The 20,725-nt window shown below is 37.7% G+C and overlaps 2 protein-coding genes across 2 annotated transcripts; both read right to left on the reverse strand.

Annotated features, from left to right (window-relative positions):
• Nucleotides 1-1,953: 1,953 nt before the first annotated feature.
• Nucleotides 1,954-7,693, reverse strand: myoz2b (myozenin 2b). The gene is made up of 5 exons (XM_014989545.2): nt 7,559-7,693; nt 3,838-4,001; nt 3,384-3,468; nt 2,591-2,753; nt 1,954-2,507 (listed from the first exon to the last, which is right to left on the reverse strand). The coding sequence occupies exons 2-5, from the start codon at nt 3,994-3,996 to the stop codon at nt 2,282-2,284; spliced, it is 633 nt and encodes a 210-aa protein (XP_014845031.2). The 5' UTR covers nt 3,997-4,001; nt 7,559-7,693; the 3' UTR covers nt 1,954-2,281.
• A 4,453-nt stretch (nt 7,694-12,146) lies between these two features.
• synpo2b (synaptopodin 2b) lies at nt 12,147-17,428 on the reverse strand. Its single transcript, XM_014989544.2, has 2 exons — nt 16,616-17,428; nt 12,147-15,366 (listed from the first exon to the last, which is right to left on the reverse strand). Exons 1-2 carry the CDS (start codon nt 17,277-17,279, stop codon nt 13,022-13,024), a joined length of 3,009 nt encoding a protein of 1,002 aa, XP_014845030.2. The 5' UTR covers nt 17,280-17,428; the 3' UTR covers nt 12,147-13,021.
• Nucleotides 17,429-20,725: the final 3,297 nt, after the last annotated feature.

Genomic DNA, 20,725 nt, shown 5'->3' on the forward strand with positions numbered 1-20,725 from the left:
AAATTTAGTTGATATTTGTCTCGCCGGATATGGAACACCGGAACTCTTTTCAGATCAGCCGTCAAAGTCAATACTGATGTTCTAAAGGCTATTTTTGGAGATAGATATGTCTGTTTTATTTATTTATTTATTTTTATTTTTTGCAGGTTTCTGTGAACTGCCAAGCTGTAATGTCACTGTACAATCCACGTGCAGTCACTACAGACGTGTCAGTTTTGTTGTAGATTCCTAAAGATTCTTTATTATTATTATTATTATTATTATTATTATTATTATTATTATTATTATTATTATTATTAAAAAATTACATTACGCAAAACCACATTTACTGTGGTTATATTTACTTTCCACCATGTACCATAAATATCCCAAAAGTAAATATTCCTAATTTCTATCTGATTAATGTAACTCATGCCTTCATTTGTTTTAACTCATCCTAAAGCCTGTCCCCTGGGAACTTCATCCTGTTTATCTCCTTCTCTTGCATTTTAGCTGCAGTGGCTGTTTCAGATATGGGTGACATGGGCAACCACCCAGGGCAGCATCTCAGACACCTCCACTAACCTGCGGATCTTCCCTCACCCCCACTGGGACGTGAATGTTACAACAATCATGGATCAATCATGTGAGAAAATCTGGAAGTGGGGCAGAATTTTACATTCCAGCAGGACTATTATTACAAACACGCAGATTGACGTGTGTTAAAAGTGTATACAGTTAAAATCCACATATACCCTTTTCAGACCTTTATGTGTAAACAATTTTGAAATCCATGCATCATTTTTATTTCACTACATTGGTATACACTGCTTTGTGGTGGCCTGTTTCATAAAACATCCATAAAATACATTAAATCTGTGCTTGTGACACGACAAAATGTGAAAAGTTTTGCTGTAAAATGTCTCTTTCATCACTGATTTCCAGATTGACCCACCCTGATGAATACGATTTTGCTCACTGTGAATGCTTCCCACATTGGGCACAAGGCTTCGTCTGAATAACCGAATGTTTTGCACTTAAAAAAGAAGCTAAAATGAACTTCTTTCATCTTTCATTGTTGCTTGAACTACTCACACACTTGATGTTTTGGACATGGCAACAAAATGGCTCAAGTACATACAATATACAGTATGATCATGATGAAAACTTAGTGCAGTTTTTTTATGGGCTTATGCCTGTTAACACAAAATATTCATCTGATTGACAGGTCTTAAAATTTAGTGAAACATTTCTGACCTGATTAACAGAAATACAAAATAAAAATCACTGCCTGTTACATGATCCAATTGCCCAAAAAGCTACTTTAGCAGAACTCATCTGTGTGATAATATATGACCTTTCATCTGTTCCACTAAAGGTCAAAACTAAGTTCACGTTCAAAGGTTTTTTTAATGGGTTCGTCTGTGATGAAGCTCTTTGGATTTTTACCAATTTTTTTATGTTCTGTTTTGTCTGACAGAGGAACCTTGGATGTCTGTTACTGTGGACACTGGAATGTATTTGGAATATTTTCCAGATTGCTCCTTCCTCCAGGCTCATGCTGTGTTAAAAGGCCTGCAGACTTTTCAGCCCCCAAAGCTTCTCCTTTCATAGACACATGCTGTTGATCTGATAGTGAAGTGCATTTGATTAGCAGCACCAGGCTGCTACTTATCACACTGCTGTTTACATTCTCATGTTTTGGCCTTTGGTTTAGTTTTCAGTGAATCACACCTTGTGTAATAAATTTGTATTTAAGGTTGCACTACCCGATTTGTAGGACCTGGATGAACTAGGTGATGGGATATGTATGTCCTGCTTTTACTCAGAACACGTTTTAATCTTAATCTAATATTTAACCAAACATTTTGATGTTGCTTTTGTGCTTAATTGTATCTAACAGACACAGTTGAAGACAGGCATTTATATGCTCTGTATATTCTTCCCCCACCCCCTGAAAACTTGCACTAAACGATAAATGATGATGACTTTATTGTACAGAGCATATATCCAAATGTGCAAATGTTATGTACATAAAATATTCATCTTATCATTTGAATATTGTTTATTTACAGCCTTCTTCTGGATATTGAATGCAAATTTTGTAATGTGTCATTAAAATAAGTACTACTGTCAGAAAACAGGTAAGTTAACTTCTCTGTCAGGTTCACTGGATGTAATATTAAATGCTGTAAAGAAATTACAGTGGTGAAACTAATAGACCCCCCTCCTTTGTCCCGTTCTGCAGGTTGATCTTAATCGCTAAAGGCTGCGTTGTGTTCCCGTGTTCCAGTTGAATCCTCTACAGGTCATCAGACTCAGGCACACTGAAGGTCTCCAGGGTGATAGTTGGTAGGATGAGATGAGTGCCCTCAGATATCCACCCCTGGGCCGTCCTGTTGAACGTGGGCCGCTTGGCCTGGGGGTCGCTCAGCTCCTGGTACTGCGGCGGGCTCAGGTCCACCTCGGGGAGCTTGAATGTGATTCCTCTTGGAGCTTTTTCAAAACCACCATAAGGAGTGGCAACCCTGCAGTTCAGAGCAACATACCAATTGCTTTGCATGCCATAACCTTCCCTTTTGGATTTATGGAATTATTGTCGTTTTCTCACCGGTTGAAGCATTTGTATTCAGGGAGCTCCTGCCGCGGCTCTGGCTCTGGCATTCTGAGCTGCAGAGATTCAGCAAGGCTGGGGTCACTAAGGATCACCTGTTCCCACGGTGAGTGGTAACTCTTATGCACAGGCTGGGTGTCTAGCTTTTCTGCAGCCATGTCTGCGGAAAAAGAGAGGCGGATGTGACAACCACTTCCGTATCACAACAGGCTGATCTATCAGTTTGGATTGCCCACAAGGCCTTTTTGTTTTTTTTTTTCAGAGCTGTTTTCTGCAGCCTGAAATTTTCAAAGTGGATGCGATTAAAATAGCTACAGTGGCAACTTAAAATAGAACGTTTCAAGTGTGAGCTCATTGTATAAGGACTTAAGGCTTCACCAAAGCATTGCAGAAGGACTGCAGGGCTTTAAAAATGGTAACAATAACTAGGACTCTCCGGTTAAATCATCTTTATGGACAGTCCTAAGATGAATCAATTTTCAGAAAATAAAATCACATAAAACTGATAATAATTTATGTTATTGTTTCAATCAAACACTTATTTTGTTAGTTATTTTTATTTTTTACAAAGTATCCTTGGAGTGAATTGTTTGTGTTCTATGATTTTATTGATTAAGATGATGATGATGATGATGATGATTATTATTATTATTATTATTATTATTATTATTATTATTATTATTATTATTATTATTATTATTATTATTATTATTATTATTATTATTAAGTGCAAGTTGAAATCTTTAATATCCATATGTAAGGAAATAGGCGTAATGAAATGCACAATTACCTGAAGCTGAATTTGCAGCGCTTCCATTTGCAGGCGGCTCCACCTTAATCTCCACAGAGTGTGTGTTCTGATTCAAAATGTCATTCTGCAAAACAGCATATTGAGGAAAGGCTTTGGTACCAGACATTTTAAAATGTGCATTGCTTAGTGGCTTCATTTATATAGGTTAAACCAAGAGACCAGTTCCAGTCCCACAGCTTATCATCATGCACTGATAAACATGGTAGCAGCTCTTCAAGTTAAGTGCCTAAGCAGCCTCTCAGATGAAACAGCTGCAGCTTGTCACAGCTATTGTCTGTGTGTTCTACCACTTTATCTCAAAGAACATATTTCACTTAGAAAACAGAAAAAATAAAAACTCTATACAGATCCACTCCTGAAATCCATAGCGTAGACAAGACTGGATTATATCTAATCATTTAAAGAGATTTAGGGCAAAGAGAAGCGGGCTTACGTTCAGGAGAGCGTTTGCTTCGTTTTGAATGCTTTCGAATGTGTATTTCTCAGACCTCCTCTGTCGCATTTTGAAAAGCCGAGACCCTCTGTTGGAGAGCAGTGACAGCTCCTCTAGCATGATGTCTTTTGGAGTGCTGAGCTTCTTTCCCAGGTCCATGACTCCTGACACCCAAAAGAATTTGCTTATTGATTTTGTACATCATATTCTAAGCAGATCCTTTTGCCAACACCTGACAGATATGGTTGACAACAGCATAAACCAAGGAAATGATCAATTATCAGTCAAAAATACCTTCTGGGTTTCTTGAATTGCAATTCAATGAAGGCCCAAGGAATGAAATGAGGTAAGTTTGAAGTGTGTGTGACAACAAAAGCCACAAAAATCCCAAATAAAAAGCAAGGTTTCTTTGGATAGCACATTTCAGGAACAAGGCAATTTAAGGCGAACAATTAACTAAAAAGAAGAAAGAAACATTGCATCAGTGGCAAAATAAAAAGAAGCAATGAAAGGTTGTACTTATCATTTATCAAAGCAGATGGGTTTTTAGCCTTGATTTAAAGGCACTCAGTGTTTGACTACTTTTGCAGTTGTCTGGAAGTTTGTTCCAGATACATAAAAAAAAAAAAATATTTAGGATTTCTGGCCAACAGTTCCAAAAACCTTGCTAAATTGAGAGCAGCATTATTTTTAGAATAATAATACTTAAGTAGAAAGAAAAAGTAGTCATTAAAAAATTACTCAAGTAAAAGCAAAAAGAAAAAAAAAATAATTAAAAATATATTTTTGGTGGAAACACTACTCAGTTGAGGAATAACTGTTTGATCATAACATCTGATTCATTTTGTAGAAATCATGTAGTCACACAAATGATCACACTTTTAAATAATAAATTTAAAAAATGCTGAAAATTCCTAACATCTTTAATAAATTCAGATTAAGGCACAAGAAAAAACAAACATTAATTTTTCTTACACAACAAATAACTTGAAAGCCTTACTTCAAAATTACTCAAATAAGGCAGCTGTATGGTGAAGTAAAACTACTTCTGGGAGCACAAGAGAAATGCAACTTAGGTAAACATATGTAAGTAAATATAATTGTGCGGCCCAGCGCTGGGTATGTCTGGTGGAAAACTGAAACTACAAATGTCCCTGAACGCATCACCCCCCATGACAAAACTATGGAGATTGATAATGAACTTCCAGACCTTCCATCAATGAACCAGTATGTACAGCCAAACCTACAACTGGGTTAAATCAAATATATTTATGCACTAGAAGGGATCAGTCAAAGTTTAGATGCAAATGAATGACAAATATTTGGTAAGATTTCAAACACTATCTATCCAAACTCAGTAAACCTGATTTTGCGGTGACACTTTATTTGAAAGGGGGTGAATAAGACTGACATGACACTTTATTAAACATAACACCTGTCATGAACATGAATAAGCCTTCATGAATATAAAGCGTCATTCGGTAAATTATGACACTTTTAATACAAAGTTGACATTATTTAAAATGTTTTTATTATGACAACTTGACATGAACCAAGAAATCATTACTGTTTAAACTTTACCTTTAATAACATAAAGTTACCTAATTTTTAAAGTGCAATCAGTAATACTTTTATAACAAATTTATATCAAAAATTAATTTAATTTTTAACCAAATAAAATTCCATCAAAACTTTCCCAGTTTCTATTTTTGTCACGAGTTCTGTTCCCAAATTAAGCCATCATTGTGCTTGAGCTTAGTTTTTGGGTACAAGATGTTTCCTCATTCACGTGCACAGACAGAATGTGCCCCAGCTGCTGCAAACCTTCACATTGCCCAGTCAGCTTCACAGTTGCTCTGAAAAAACTTCCCTCCCATCTTTCACCAACACTCCCACCCAGTTAGAAATAGCCTATAGTGAAAGAACAACGACAAGGGATTAGGCAGCCTTCACAGTAAATCATCCCAATGTATTTAGGGCTCACACTGGTCAGTAGCCCTGACATTTTGAACTCTGCTGTTTTGCTCTGTCTCCTTATCGCAACATGGAGAGCTGCGCACACAGCGTCTGAGCACCTCTTCTTCTCGCTCCTGCATGTTTCTAGCTGTGAACTGGGGCTTGAATGGGAACATAAAAGAGCCTTTAACGGGACAGATGAATCTGCTGTCGTGAGTGAGCAAAGAAAGACAATAAGTCAGTGCTACATCTCCGGTTTTATGGAAATAGCAAGTTAGGTTTTGTATAATTTTGAGATATATATATATATGTATATATATATATATATATATATATATATATTTTTTTTTTTTTTTTTTTTTTGAAGTGCTGAAGTGATGTCATCAATATAGGAAGATGCAAAAAGGCTGGAGAGAAACTCTCATGATTAAGGCATCAGGACACACTGCTGAGTTATCTGGGGTCTCAAGAGTATTTGAATTTGCAGAGCATAGGTTGACAAATACAGTAGTTGCAATCACACAGCTTAATTTACAATTTTCCAAATTAAAAAAATATTTAATTTTAGTAAATATTGTTGTAACTCAAATGCTTGCAAAGTCATGAACTAAAGCTCATTCATAAATCATTGTGCTTGAATCTGAGCTGAAATGTTTACTTTTTGTGAATCGGTTGAAATTTTGCCCATGGTTGCCCTTGAATGCAAAATTAACTTTGGCCCCTTCTATCTAAAAGAAATTCAAATCTAGTTACCATAATGCACAATGCCTTTCTTCTCACTTTCAGCCTAATTAGGCATTATTTTCAATTTAAAACAAAAACTTTTAAAAGGGTAACTTCTCATATTGATGCACTTTTATCTTAAACAGAACTCCAGAATTTAAAACAAAACTAGTCAAAATGATTTAAAAAAAAAAGAACAATCCCCACTTAAAACTTGTGTAAATTCATAATAGGTTTTAAGAAGAAGAAAATGAGGAACTTTCTGATCTGAACTTGAAAAAGTGAGTGATTCCCCAAAAGCTAATTCTGCTCAAGCCCTCATATAACATTAGGCTGGTTCTCATTTTACTTTTAGAAAATGTATTGATACAATAAATAAGTATTTTTCAAAATAAATAAATAAATAAATCTGTCAGCATAACTCGTAGAGTGTTTATTTTACAGTAATGTTAGGATCTACATAGAGCTTTTAATATCTATGTAATCACATCTCAGTTGCATCCTCTTTTGTGGGACTGCAGGCTAAACTCAGCGACATGCTCTTTTAAATTTGTTAGAGGTTAAATTACCAGTCTGAAAGGTCAAGGATTAATCGTGCCCTAAATTTGTGTAAGTTGCCATGCATAAAACATGTCCACCAGTGCCAACAGAAGTGTTCAAACATTAGGTCGCTCTCAGATGTTGGTGAAGTCCATCTTTTCATTTTGCTAATCAACTGCAGAACTTAATGCTAGTTTGTAAAATAGCTAAATAATAGTTAAATGCTTTTGTTGTGTTCATTTACAGGAATTGTAACTAAAGAAACATTTTTCATGCAAAACAACAAGTAAGTCGGGCTGTGTGTGTAAAGTGTGTGAAGTGAGGAGATGGGGAAAAAAAAAAAAAAACAGCCACAAAAATGTGAAAATGTGCTTTTAGTTTCCTTCCAACATAAAAGTCACATGCAGCTGGATTCATCCCCCCTGAAGCGCCACTCTCCATTATTGCAGACTGATTTTAGTTACAGCACCAGATTATTGAAGTGCTCCTTTATAAGACGTACCTGTCGTCGTGTCCCTGCTGTGCAGCCCGTATCCTTGAAGAGGAGACACGGAGACGAAGGGGTCAGTGGTGTGTGATCTTTGCTGATCTTCACGCTCACAGACACTAAAGCCTAACTGTGAGTGTGTCTCTGTCTCTGTTGTGAGTGGAATGCAGCTTGCATCAATAGGCTAAATTTAACCTGTCAAACACTCAAAGCCACTCTCAGACACCATGGGGCAAGGATAGTGAGTAGAATAGATGATGGGATGTGGATTTCCACTCGGATGTTCTCGGGGAATGAAGATTCTCCCACTTGAGAAAACTTGTTTCCTTGTTTCTGACTCTTTGGGGATGACATGACACATCTTTGAGGTTTGACGTAGCTTTGAGTTTAACACGCCTTCAAGTTGGTGTGGTTCTCGACATGCAGCTGCAGTTTCTAATTCTTCTCTGCAAATTCGATTCCTGTTATTCTGTGTAATAGCTGACTAGTGACTGTCTAACTGGCTTAGCAATATTAGTAAGGTTTTTTTTTCTTGTGGTTGCACAATCCAACACATTCATCAAATTTTAAAAAATGTAGAAAAATCCAACTTTTAATTTGAACACATGCATTCATTAGAATTTGATTCATTTTCTCCTGGAACTGTGCAATAATGTACTTTGTCCAGATGAGACTTTCATAAGGCCTTTCAGCAAAAAACACTCAAGTTGGTTCTGGAGTAAAGAGAAGAATAGGTGAAAATTAGGCACTTCAACCCCATTCTTTTCTCCTGCACATCTTATGAATGCTGCCAGAAAACTGAATTAAGGCTTACAATGTGACCTTCTCAGTTCTCAGATCTAAATATTGACATCAGAGTTAATCAAGTGATAATGAGCCTGGTTTTGAATATTTAAAAAAATAAAAATAAGTGCACTGACATTACTGATTGGGATATTCTAATGAAACGAAAGACAAACCAGATTCCAGGCTTTATCCAAGGAGGTTAATTTTAATTTACCGATAAGGACACTCATGAAATACTGAATATTTACAGTTCTCTGACTAATTCAAAGATTCATTTTAGACTGTTATTTTCCAAAACTAGAAGATGTGTGATTGATAAATAAAAAAGAAGCGCAATCCCAGGACAGAATGAGTCTCATGTTAAAATATATCCATACATTTTAAAAAGTGGATAACAAGCACAGTTCTCATATTGTTTATTGGTCTTATAAGTGACTAAAGAAAAATAAAACAGAGAAAACTACAGAAAGAATCACAGGGCTGCATTATGGAAAAACTCAAAACCACAAATCTATGTGTGAAACACAGCACAGTATGGATACTAATCAATGTGATAATACACAAAGTTATGTCTGAAACAACTATTCCTTCTAAGTTAATTCATTAAGTTAACCACTGAATCAAACACTCGTTCACACATAAATACATTTGGAATTACATTGCGTAAATGTGCAAAAAAAATACCTTGCAGGAGAGAGAAAAAAATGCAACGCTCTGTGCGTATGTGGCTGTCGGTGGAGAGGAAACAGCTCAGTGTATTTTGTTGCAGTGACAGAGATGAGCTACCGATACAGTTGTGGAGAATTATGATATATATGATATATTTACATCAGCTGAAATAAGATTGCACTGTAAAATCACAACACAGTCCACAGCAAACTTGATTAAAACTTTTTTTTTTAAATGATCCATTAAAACTACACTGGAACTGACAGTAGCTTAAAAAGCTACATGTGTTTATTCTTCACAAGGATTGATGGTAATAAATGTTGGTAAGAAAATATCTCATCATACAGACAAAAACTAAGTATATGTGAAACAAAACGACTATATGATCTAAAACACTGCTGTTCAGCTCACCAACACTTAAATATCTTCTTATTCATCTTCTTCTCTAAACATTCACCCTCTAAGTACAAACAAAAATCACACAAAATAAATCACCCCCCCCCCAAAAAAAAAACAAAACAAAACAAAAAAACATATTTGCTTAGTTCTGAATTAAAAATGGTTTCTTACCATTGAATAACTGGCTTTTAGTTTGTTTGATATTTTCTTTTCTTTGATGAATCCAATAATTAAAAATTATTTTCTGAATGAAAAGATGCAGTTTCTGCTCTTTATCTACTCAACAGAGACTAGCTGCTTGTTCACATATCATTTTGTGTTTAACGTGTTCTTCTTATGTAAAGTGGTTTAAAATAAATCTGAGTAAAGAAAAAAAAAACCTTCTATCAAGGGCAATTTGATTCACTAAGTCAAACACGGCATCTTGCAAAACGACTCTAACCTCGTTTTTGTATTACAACCACAATAGTTGACACAATATCTAACATGGGCTTTCTTCCCTTGTTACTTCTCAGTAGTATTAACTTCTCTGCGATGTGCTATAAAAATGAGAGAACTTATTTGGACTTTGTGCTTTGAATCCAAGACTGATGGGTCTTAAGGGCTGGGCAGGTCTGAACGGGGGCCCGTAGAAGACTGGTTTCTCCTTTCTGCTCGAGGACAGCGCTTGGAATGATGGAGCCAGATGCTCGTAGTGACCCTTACTCACAGGAGCAGAATCGAGAGAAACCCGGCGCTTCCAATCCTCTGGAGGCTCGGGCAGAGATCTGTGATGTGCTGCTGCCATAACGTCAGACGCGATGGAGGACATCGGACTCTGGAACACAAAGGCCTCGTCCACGGAGCCGATTGGACTCCTTGATGCTGCCTCCCATGGTGACAGAGGTTTCCTGTGAAAGGATGTTTGCCTCTGCGCGGGAAAAAAAGCTGTATGGACTCCAGGCGTGCTCAGAGGTGACAGAAATCCAGGTGAAGGCAATGAATTCAGTCGCTGTGGGAGGCTCAGGGAGCGGCTTCTCCCAAAAACCTAAAGACAGAATCAAGAGCTTAGTATTCAGATGCAGTTCTGCAGACTCTGCTGCCATCCCTGGGCTTCTTTTGGCCTGAACAGGTGAATGGTATTTCTATAAAGCAGCATTTTAACCTTAATGATACACTTGAACATGCAGGTGTAGGAATTCAAGAGAATGCAAGATTTGTTTTTCTGTATGTCGCATTTAGTCAGTTAAATAATGCATGAATTAAACTCTGGACTGCTGGTTTTCCATCAGTAGAGTTTTGTTCCGACTTTAAAACCTTTATATTGTGTTTTGGAAAGCAGTCCATGTTTAAAATGTATTTTCTAAAGCCAATCTTGAAACCGTTTTGGAGATTTTTTGAGGCTCATTGTAATTCCTGAAAACATATAAGGATCTAGATCCCACAACAACTAACTAGTTGGGATTTTACAACTATATAAGATCTCAAAACGAAAAATATGAAAATATTTTTCTGCTGTGTTAGTATAGCGGAAAAATATAAAGATCACACAACTTACCTCATGTTTCTTCAAATACCTTAAAACAAACAGTTGAATGTGAAAAATTATAAATTTGTACATTTTTTGGAACTAGTATTTTGCCAGTGTAACCTTCTTTCATTTGAAAATCCAACCCAAACACATTTATTGTGTGTCTGCTTCAAGGAAGAAAATCTCTTTGCACATCCTCCCAGCTAAATTGTTTTCCATGATAATTACAATTTTCTTAGGCTTTAAATTTTATATTTTTAGAAAAGGAAATTCACCTTATCCTAAAAATGTGATTATTTGTTCAAAACTGGAATGCCATAAGATAATATCTTGGCCAAGGAGTTATTACTTTCAAACATGCCTGGTCATATAAAACCCTAAATTACATGTGTTTGCTAAAAGAGATACTAGGCATTTTTTGTTGTTGTTGTTTTTGTTTCTGAGGTCAGATAATTACTTTAGATTACACCGCTACTGCCATTACAATAATATTGTGAATTCAACTAGTCCTGGTGGCATTAATACCACCAATAATAACTCCAATAATATATTTTTCTTTTACTCATTATTATTACAATTAATAATAAATATCATTAATATTATAAATTGCAGTTATAATATTTAATAATAGTAATAATACTATTTATTATTATTTATTTTATTTTTTTTGTGTGTGTTTGCTTGTCCTGTAAATCCTTATAAAGGAAGCAACTGGGAGGGCAATTATTTATTAAGAAACTAAACAGGATAGAACATTTTAAAATATAAATCTTTTTGAATCTGCATTCCATTTTCTATTATTTTAAATTGCATTGTCAAATGTAGTGAATTGTTCAATATTAATTCTTTAGAGTCCAGGTCATCCTTGACCTGCTCTCTCTTTTTTTTTTACCTGCATCAAAATGAATTCAGCAATTTCTGCTTTTGCTACTAAACAAAAGCAACTTAAACTGAAGGCATTTGAAAGGAATGTTTAACGTATCACGCAGTTTGTTTTATAAACTACGTGCTTGAGATTTAGGATATAAACAATTTTATAGTTCAAATGTCTTAAAACGTAGTTTTAAGACATTTGTAATACAAATTTTGCTTAAAGATTGCAGTTCCAAGTTTTTCATATTTGCTGAATGTTTAGCTAAATGAGTGAAACAAACACATACAAGTGTGCAGTGAAGTGGTGAGACAGGAGGAAGCACTGGCCACTCAAAGCAGTTATCAGTACACATAAAAGACAACAAGTAGGAGAGGAAAAATTTAATAGCATCACAGTGCTACAAGAAGTTCAAGAAACAGAAAGACAGAGATACAAACAGGACAGATTTGTTTAGATTTTATTCTGAATTACAAATAACATGAATAAATTTTCTAGTATTAAAGTATTTGTAATTTATCAGCTTTCAAAAATATAACCTTCATTAAAATCTTTTTTTTGTTGTTGTTAATGACCACATGAGAGAGTCTTTTATCAGTTATGATATAATCAGAGTCTGGAATGAGACTGAAAAAAATTATAAATTGTGCGCAGAAATTGAAATGCAGTCACAGATTTGACCCCAAACAGAATAAGGGATTAAAAATGCTCTTTCAAAGTGGCTGGACGGGTCAGTCGTTGTTATCCAGAATAGCTTTCAAGAGAAAGAAATATTGAAGATGATTTGATTTGACCAGGATTAATATTTACTGTTACATATGCAAACATTGAACTTTACCCCTTAAAAATACAAACTAAAGGGACTAGAAGAAGACTCTCTGCAGATATTTGCATATAAAAGCACATCCTGAGAACCATTTAACATTAACTTATCTTCTAATGTCATGTCTTCAACCACATTCCACGTTTTTGGATGGTAATGTGTCTTTTTCTTTTCTTAGAAACTGTTGTGTTTCTCTGTATGAGAAGTGCCCTGAGATGACCTCCCAAATGGTGCTACATTAAACAAACTAAATTAAGTTATTTATTTAATTAATTAATAATTGCTACATATTTTACTTTAGCAACTTTTCATGAGATCTACTTAGCTAATCCTCTTAAGACATTTGTGAAGCCACCCAGATGCAGATGTACTAATGTGACTGTCGTCTCCGGCTAAACAAAAGCATGACCATGTAAAGTGTTATGCAGAGGAAAGCATAGCAACGGGTTTCCACTGTTTTCCGGTCGCTGCCGGCTTCTTAGCAGAGAATTTTGGCCGTGGAGCCATTTGACGCACGCCTCTAGCAATGAGAGATGCAGGAGAGAAAGCTGAAGCAATGGTGTCGCTGAAAGAAGACGAGTGCTGCGAAGTCGTGCTTGCAGGTCGGGAGCCTTGTGCTTGCTTGCTGCTTGTGTGAGGGGCAGCACTCGTGACAGCAAGCTTTTCCTCCAAATGCTTGTCTGTTGAAAGCTGCTCAGCTGATCTTGTGCTTTGAGTGGAGAAATTTGGGACACTTACCGACTTTGGAGCCTTAGCAGGAGCCTCTGCCTTGCTTTGGCCAGCAGGTTCAGAGGGATTATAAGGAGAATAGGAAGAGTCGGCTCTTTGCTTAAGGCTTTTGGTAACTTCAAACTTTGACATGGGAGTTGGTTTAGGACTGGGGCTTTTAGCCTCAGAGGCTGCATCATAAGTGAACAGAGATGAGTCCAATTGGTATGGCTGATGTTTCATGATATCTAAGGCGTTGAGTTGCTTGGGGGTTGACTTAGGTTTCTCTTTGGACTTGGGCTTGGTTTTGGGGCTTGTGGAAGGGGGCTGCTTGGCTGCTGATGGAGGGTAGAAAGGAGACAGAAGAGGATTATATGACAGGGGGGGTGGGGCACGAATATTGGATGAATATCTCCAAGAGTTAGGAAGAGATGAGGTTGGAGAGGGGGATCTTGTTTTGTTCGCTTGCACTGTTTCACCATCAATAACAAACTTCTCCATGCGAGACTGTCTTTTAGCAAATAATTTTGCACCTTTCCCTGCCATAGTTGTCCCATCAGCAGCCTGATTAACACTCCTGTCTGGGACTCTGGGCTTTGGAGAAACCTCCAAAGGTTTTGGTGTCTGAAGGTATGACTTCTCTGCCTGTGGTAGGAAAGGAGCAACCAAGTTTGGAGAACTGTCTGACTTATTCTTTGAGTGTGAAAGTGGGCTATAAGTAGGACTGTGGGCCTGCTTACTCACAGGGGATAGTGACGGCTGTTGACTCCAGCTATTTGTGGTTGGATGAAGACGGAGCTGAGAAGAGTTGACCGGAACTCGGGCATTGGCAGGTGTTTGAAGTGATGCCTCCGTTTGATCTGATGCCCAGTGGCCAGCCATCTGTTGAGGTCGAGTCCAATCTTGCTGCTGTAAATAATGCTGACCATGAAGACCGATGGGGCTGTGAGAGGGATGGGACACCGGACTCCTTGAAGGAACATAGGGCTCGCTACAGGGGTTCCAGGGTGGGCATGCTGGGTTAATGGTGGGTTTGGGGGCAACCGGGGGAGGATTTTTAAGTTTTATTGGTTTGGGTTGCATAAAATTACAAGCCTCGGCACCCAAACTGAAAAAGTCTTCCTCTGACTCAATATAAGACTTCCTTTCACCTTTGCTTTGGCTATAAAGTTCAGATTCTTTTGCAGGCACTGATGGATGCTTATTTGCAGTTTTCCGCTTTGACTCCGGTAATATGCCAGTTTTGATGGCAGGCACGGATATTCGTTCATCTCTCGAGGCAATAATGTCTCCAGTTGGAGACCAAACCTTGGGGTTGGAGTTAATCGGTACAGGGACTTTGAATGCTAGTTCGTGCTTCTTCATGGCTGGACTGACCCCACCAGACATAGTGACAGGTTCAAGTGTTGGACTATCTTGAAATCCCAAAAAGGGTTTGGCAGTTCTGTTTGGCACCATGGGTTTTGGCACAGTGGAGAGATGGTTCACCTCTTGAACATCTGCGTGGTAATCCATGTGCTTCTTCACATTGGTCTCCTCGGCATGCATGTACATTTCTTTACTTTCATAAATTCTTGCACGTTGTGTTTCTATCAAAACATCCTCAGGAAAGCCTTCACTCCTCTCTTCTTCTTGCTCTGACACGAGTTCATCGATTCTTTTGCGACGCTGTTCAAACATCAAAAGTCCCTTCCCCTTTGTCTCTGGCAGCACATCCATGTCTTCACCACTGCCCCAGGTCAGAGCTGGATTATGGTACTGGTGATGCTGAAAATACTGCTCCTCAGAATCAGAATCACTCGAACCCGGGAAGCTGTAACCAGCAGATCTAGCTTTGTCAGTTTCGCCCTCTATTTGACCTGAGCTGTCAAAGGCGTGAACTCCAGTTCCGTAGCTCACAAGAGTGTACTTCTTCACCCTCTGGCGGCGTTTTTTAAAGAGCAACGCTCCCTTGTTTTGGGGGTTGGGTGCATTGACCAGGAGTTGGGCAATTCGCTTGCATTTAGACTTGGTCTCCTTCACGTGTCTCTCTGATTGGCTCTCTTTGTGACTGAGCCCTGAGATGAAGAGCAGGAAGGGGACAAAAAGAGAGAGAAGGGAAGACAATGAGAAAATCAAAATGTACAAATATGCACATCAGTCAGCAATACCATTATGACCATCATTGACACTCCCACTGGTTTGAGGTGATGTAGCAACAAGCTATGAATTATGACATCCATCTACCATAACCAGTGTTTCTTTCTTCAAGATACATTAGCACATCTGGTGGGTCGGAGCTCATGGGACAACCTTTGTGAATCATATGGTTATGAATGATCTGGTTGTTGGTTCATCACTGCTGCATCCTTAGACTAGGTGAGATAGACACTGACCACTACAGATCTTAAACTTGATCAAATTATTACGCTTTACCATTCAAAAAATCTCTTTTTTTGAAGAGATTTTTAAAACATAATAAAAATATCCCACCGATAAACAGTAGCCATAATTTCTATATAATAGGTATTTCTAAATTTATTTGTCAGTAGTCATATTGTTATGCTTAATTGTTGTACACAATACTTTTGGCAAAAAAAAAAAAAGACATCATCTTGGAATTTATTGAGTCAGTCACCACATTAAAAATTAACAGGAGTTGATGGGTTTCTGCTCAGTTGCAGAGTTTTGAATTTTTTTGTGGTATTAATATTTAAAGTGAGCATTACAAAAAGAATCCATTTCATCTTTCTATGCTGCAGCAAGGACACTAATAAAAGCATCATATTTACTTACAGCTAACCCATGAGGGATCCAAAGGCAAGGAAAGTGAGGGGCTCACTTTCCATTGCCGTCAAGTATTACGACTGGAAAAGGGATCGGGTGGCTGGGTAACACATGTTGGTGTCCGTCAAATTTGGTTCTGCCAGCCTCATCATATGGTCAAATTTTATTCTTGTCCTGCGCAGACTAATAAAGCTGTGGGAATCCTCCCCCACTAAGCCCACCTGAAATAGATCCCATGTAAGAGCATGAAAATAGCTGCACCCATTGTGCTACTTTCAAGTTATCGGCAAAACAAAATCTTTTTTTGCACATTTGTAGTAAATGCAGACAGAAAAAAAAGCGCAAATTTGTTTGGTCAGATGTTATTTTAAAATGATCTACTGTACTCGAAGCAAACATAAAGCAGCACGTCATCTTCTTTTTATTAATTACAAACACCCATTTCAATGTCGAAAGGCAATTTCAATCCATGCTTTGCAATGTGGATGGCTAGAAAAATGGTTGAAATTCAATTAGCAGGATAGAAAAATAGATACTTACGTGTGTACCTTGCCCTTTGCCTGTCCGGTCTGCAGAGATCTCTGTCAGACCCCAAGTTCCTCGTCTCTGCCTGCTCAGCACCCTCGTCAGAAATTCCAAAGAAGACAGAAGCAGGAGGTGCTTCGCTGCTCCCTCCTTCCTCTGAAGATTCAACGCTCCTGATCTCAGTCCTTGGGCCATGCCCATCACTGGCCCCCAGGGGCCGTTCTGAGCTCAGGGTCAGGGCCTTGGTCATATCAGCAGCACAGCCAAGAGAGGAGGGGGAGGAAGAGCAGGAATGCTGCCATGACTTGGAATCTGGGCACTCTGGGGGTGAGGTCGCTGATGTTTGCGAAGCTTCGATGTAAGGAGAGTCTGTCATAGATTCTCTTGATTCAGAAAAATAAAAGTCATAATTTTCTTGATAGAAAACTGACTCTTCCTGCTCACTCTGTTCCAGGAGAGATTCTGGACCATCTGCAGATTCCCTGTGTTGCAACTGAAGGCACTCTGGAGACTGGGACGAGGGGATATGAGTATTTTGTGAGCCTGAGAGGTCCTCTGATTCACTATCATCATCTTCATTATAGGACTCGGCCAAATGCTCAGAGGGACAAAGTTCCTGGGAACCTTCTGAACCTGACCAGAGAGGGCTGTGTGCAGAGTCTTCAGCTTGTGGTTCCATCTCTTGTGCTGGTTTACAATGTCAGACGTCTTTTTCCTTCATCAAGACAAAGATATGTCTAAGTTAACATGAGATAACCTTCTCACATGAAGTGTGGATTATCATTTACAAATATAACTTTGAACAGTGCAAATTGTGGCAGCATCATAGAGGGCAGATGCATGTAATTCATAGCAAACTCCAAAATCCCAAAGTAACTTAGAAACTATATCAAATGATAAACAACAGAAGGATTATTCAACTGCAGAATTATTCCAGTAGAATGCAGATAAACCAAAATCATTTACATACTCAGTTTTCACCAGGGGAGAATTGTGTTGCCCTTTTAGCATTGCATACAAAAAATGTAATTCCTCAAATTATTCCAGTCCCAAATTGGAAAGGGCAACTTTGGTCTGGCAGTTTCATCAGGGCTCTAAATGGAATGGTATGTAATACCAGGAGAGGGAAAGCAGCATTCATGTCCAAGAGTATAAGCAAAACAATTGGGTGGCTGTTTCCCCAACTCTTGTTTACACAGCAATGTTTTTCCCCCCCCTCCACTGTTCCCATTTATCTCTGCAACTAGCCTCTGTACTGCTGCAGCTGTCAGCATGCCCATTTAAGACGCGGTAGAAACTCTGCGACTTTTCTGCATTATCCTTGTTTACTCAAATAATCCCTGATTTGCACATGAATACATTTTAATTGTTAGTTGCAAAATATAGGCTTAAACCACTGTCAAACATCTAACATAATAAAGGAGTGCAAATGCAATGATATGAACCTGAAATTGCTACCTGAAATTTGAACAGTGAAAGGTACAGTCTCGTCTTCGGCGGTGATGTTTTTAAACTGTTTTTACCCACAAAAATAGAATCAACCGGAGGGGGGCGCTACAGCACTACAAAATGTTATGTTCGTCTTTTTGCTCATCAGACTTTTACACCGTCGTAATCCAACACAAAAGCTTATTTAGTGCCATCAGGTATATTCGATATGCGCATTAAATCGAGAAAAATTTGTTACCGGTTACCAATGACAATTTGTCAATCATATAGTGATACAAAGAGCACAATTTTCTCACAAGAATATGTTTGCTGTATGCAGGGAAGTGTTTAAGGCCTTTTAAAAATGTAAAAAAAAAAAAAAAAGAAGAATTTCCATGTTTTTGTGCAATCAAACATACTTCTTGTTTTAAAGAAAAGCTACATGCAACAAGGAAAAATGATTTCCAAAACCTTAAAACGGTCCAATTATATTTCGAAGAGGGTGCTTGATATTAACTTGGCATGTATGCCACCAATGTATTCATTATATGCAAATAAATCAAAATGAATGAATCCATAGAAAAGGTGGAGTGAAACAGGGACTATGTATTGAATACATGACAAAAAGAAAGTGCAAGAAAGCATAAAAAGCTAAGAAAAGCAATAATTTGTCAGCATTCAGAAAGGTGCATCAGTGACAACAATATGAACAAGTTTACTCCTGGAAGGTATTCTTTTAGGAATGTTGCAACCTTATTGTTGCAAAGAATGCTGGTGGCATTCATTTCAAGCATATTTTTAAACATCTTGCAGTGTTCCAGCGAGCAACATTACAGCAACAATCCAGAAATGGAAAAAAACATCATTTCAAAACCAGCCACAACCAGATGATCGTTGGAAGATTTCTGACAGCAGGGTCAAAAGAAGAGTCAAAAGACCAGCTGTGAACCGTTTACAGGAAGGTTTAGATAAAAAAAACTAAACTTAACCATCAAAGCTTCTATGCATTGTTAATGCACAAGACTGCTATAAAGAAAACATATATTCCAGCTTTTGGGTGGAACTTTTAACACAGAAGTTTAACTATTTGGACATAGAGATCCTGTTTGAAGAAGATACATGAGCCTCTTTTCTCTATACATGAGACATTTTCATGACAAAAAAGTTTTTTCTACTTTTACATTAAGTTCAGTGATCACTCTCAGGACTTTCCTACTGAGCTATTTCATTGTTCTACATGTAATTTATGGACTTGTTTGTTGCATATCAATTGCACCATTAAAAATATAACTACAAAAAAAGTTGACTTGTTCTATAGTTATAGATGCTGTCTATGGCATTACATAAAGCTAAGCCCTTTTTGAACCCTGGCCAAGTTTCAAAGGAAAACTGTCCCCTCCAAGCTTCTCTTCACACTTGGTTCCACTTCATTTAAACTCTTGGCCAACATCAGATCTGGCTCTGGTGCTACAAGACTTTCTTTCTCCTAGTATGGCTAAAACACCAGCAGGCTGAACCGCTGTCATGGAAACAGAGGGTCAGTATTGCTGGTGAATGAGATGACTCTTGGTAGGGGGTGGGGGGGTTAGGGAAGGTGACCCATAAGACTAAGCTAAAGAAGAGTCAATGTTTCCATGTTTTCAATTAAGCGCACATTTTGATGAGGAATAAAAACAAGTTTTTGAGGTATTCTACCACACTGCAGGCCTTAAAACAGCTAAAATGTGCATTTTGCAGTTCCACTGAGTATATTTCAACATCTTTTAGAAAGTTTAAATTGCCAGAAAATGACATAAAAAAATTATTCTGTCTTTCAGTAAAAAAATGTTAAATATCACAAAACACGGCACAATACTGATTACTGCAAGCACTTAGGCAACTCAAAGATATGCAACTCACACTAATCAATGTATACTAAGGTCAAGCTTAATTTTCAAGTACACAACAACAAATCAGACAACAGTATTTGGACTTAGTACTTACGGTTATTATTCTTGGTGCAATGAAACGATTGACCAAAAGGTGAACCCTTCAGTTGCCATCCAGCATCACAGCCTTTCTGCTGTACAGAAACATATTACAGCCTTGGTCACTCATGTATGCAGCAGTATTTAAGCAGGGGGAAGAAAAGGTGCCCCTGCCTTCACCTCCCACTCCCAATCCCAGAACTGCAGCAGTCAGGTGTCATGAGACATGGAGATACTCCTGGCCATCTGAAATGGCCATTTGATTTGATTTCCTTTCTAAAGTAACGTGGAAGTGAAAATATTAACATTTTGTATATATCTCTCTCACCAATTCTTTAGCTTATTTGCAAAAAATATTCATATCCCTGGAGCTTTTTGGGTTTTTGTCACATTTCAATCAAGCAACAATGTATTTTAGGGAAATTTTGTGTCTCCGCATGATATAAAGCAGTACATAATTGTGACAATGGAGGTCAAATCATATGTGGTTACATTTTTTTTAAAAGTAAAACTCTGAAAAGAATTTGTTTCCAATGCCCTTACTTCAATATCCCTAAATAATATCAAATGCAATTCCAGTCGGCAGACACATAATTAGTAAATAAAATCCAATTTAATGTGCACTTTCATCTCAGTGTAAATGCAGCTGTTATGTGAAGGAATCAAAGGTTTATTAGAGAACGTTTGTGAATAAACAGCATCATGAAGACCAAGGAACACAACAGGTCAG

This window comes from Poecilia mexicana, unplaced genomic scaffold (assembly GCF_051168715.1).
Source record: "Poecilia mexicana isolate PSO_F unplaced genomic scaffold, ASM5116871v1 scaffold_1, whole genome shotgun sequence".
Taxonomy (NCBI): Eukaryota; Metazoa; Chordata; class Actinopteri; order Cyprinodontiformes; family Poeciliidae; genus Poecilia; species Poecilia mexicana.

Coding starts and splice junctions, on each gene's coding strand:
- myoz2b (XM_014989545.2), bottom strand. CDS start 3,996: ATGGACCTGGGAAAGAAGCTCAGCACTCCAAAAGACATCATGCTAGAG. Junction 3,469..3,837: donor AAGCAAACGCTCTCCTGAAC/GTAAGCCCGCTT, acceptor GCTGTTTTGCAG/AATGACATTTTGAATCAGAA. Junction 2,754..3,383: donor CGCTGCAAATTCAGCTTCAG/GTAATTGTGCAT, acceptor CTTTTTCCGCAG/ACATGGCTGCAGAAAAGCTA.
- synpo2b (XM_014989544.2), bottom strand. CDS start 17,279: ATGGAACCACAAGCTGAAGACTCTGCACACAGCCCTCTCTGGTCAGGT. Junction 15,367..16,615: donor GCAAAGGGCAAGGTACACAC/GTAAGTATCTAT, acceptor TCTTCATCTCAG/GGCTCAGTCACAAAGAGAGC.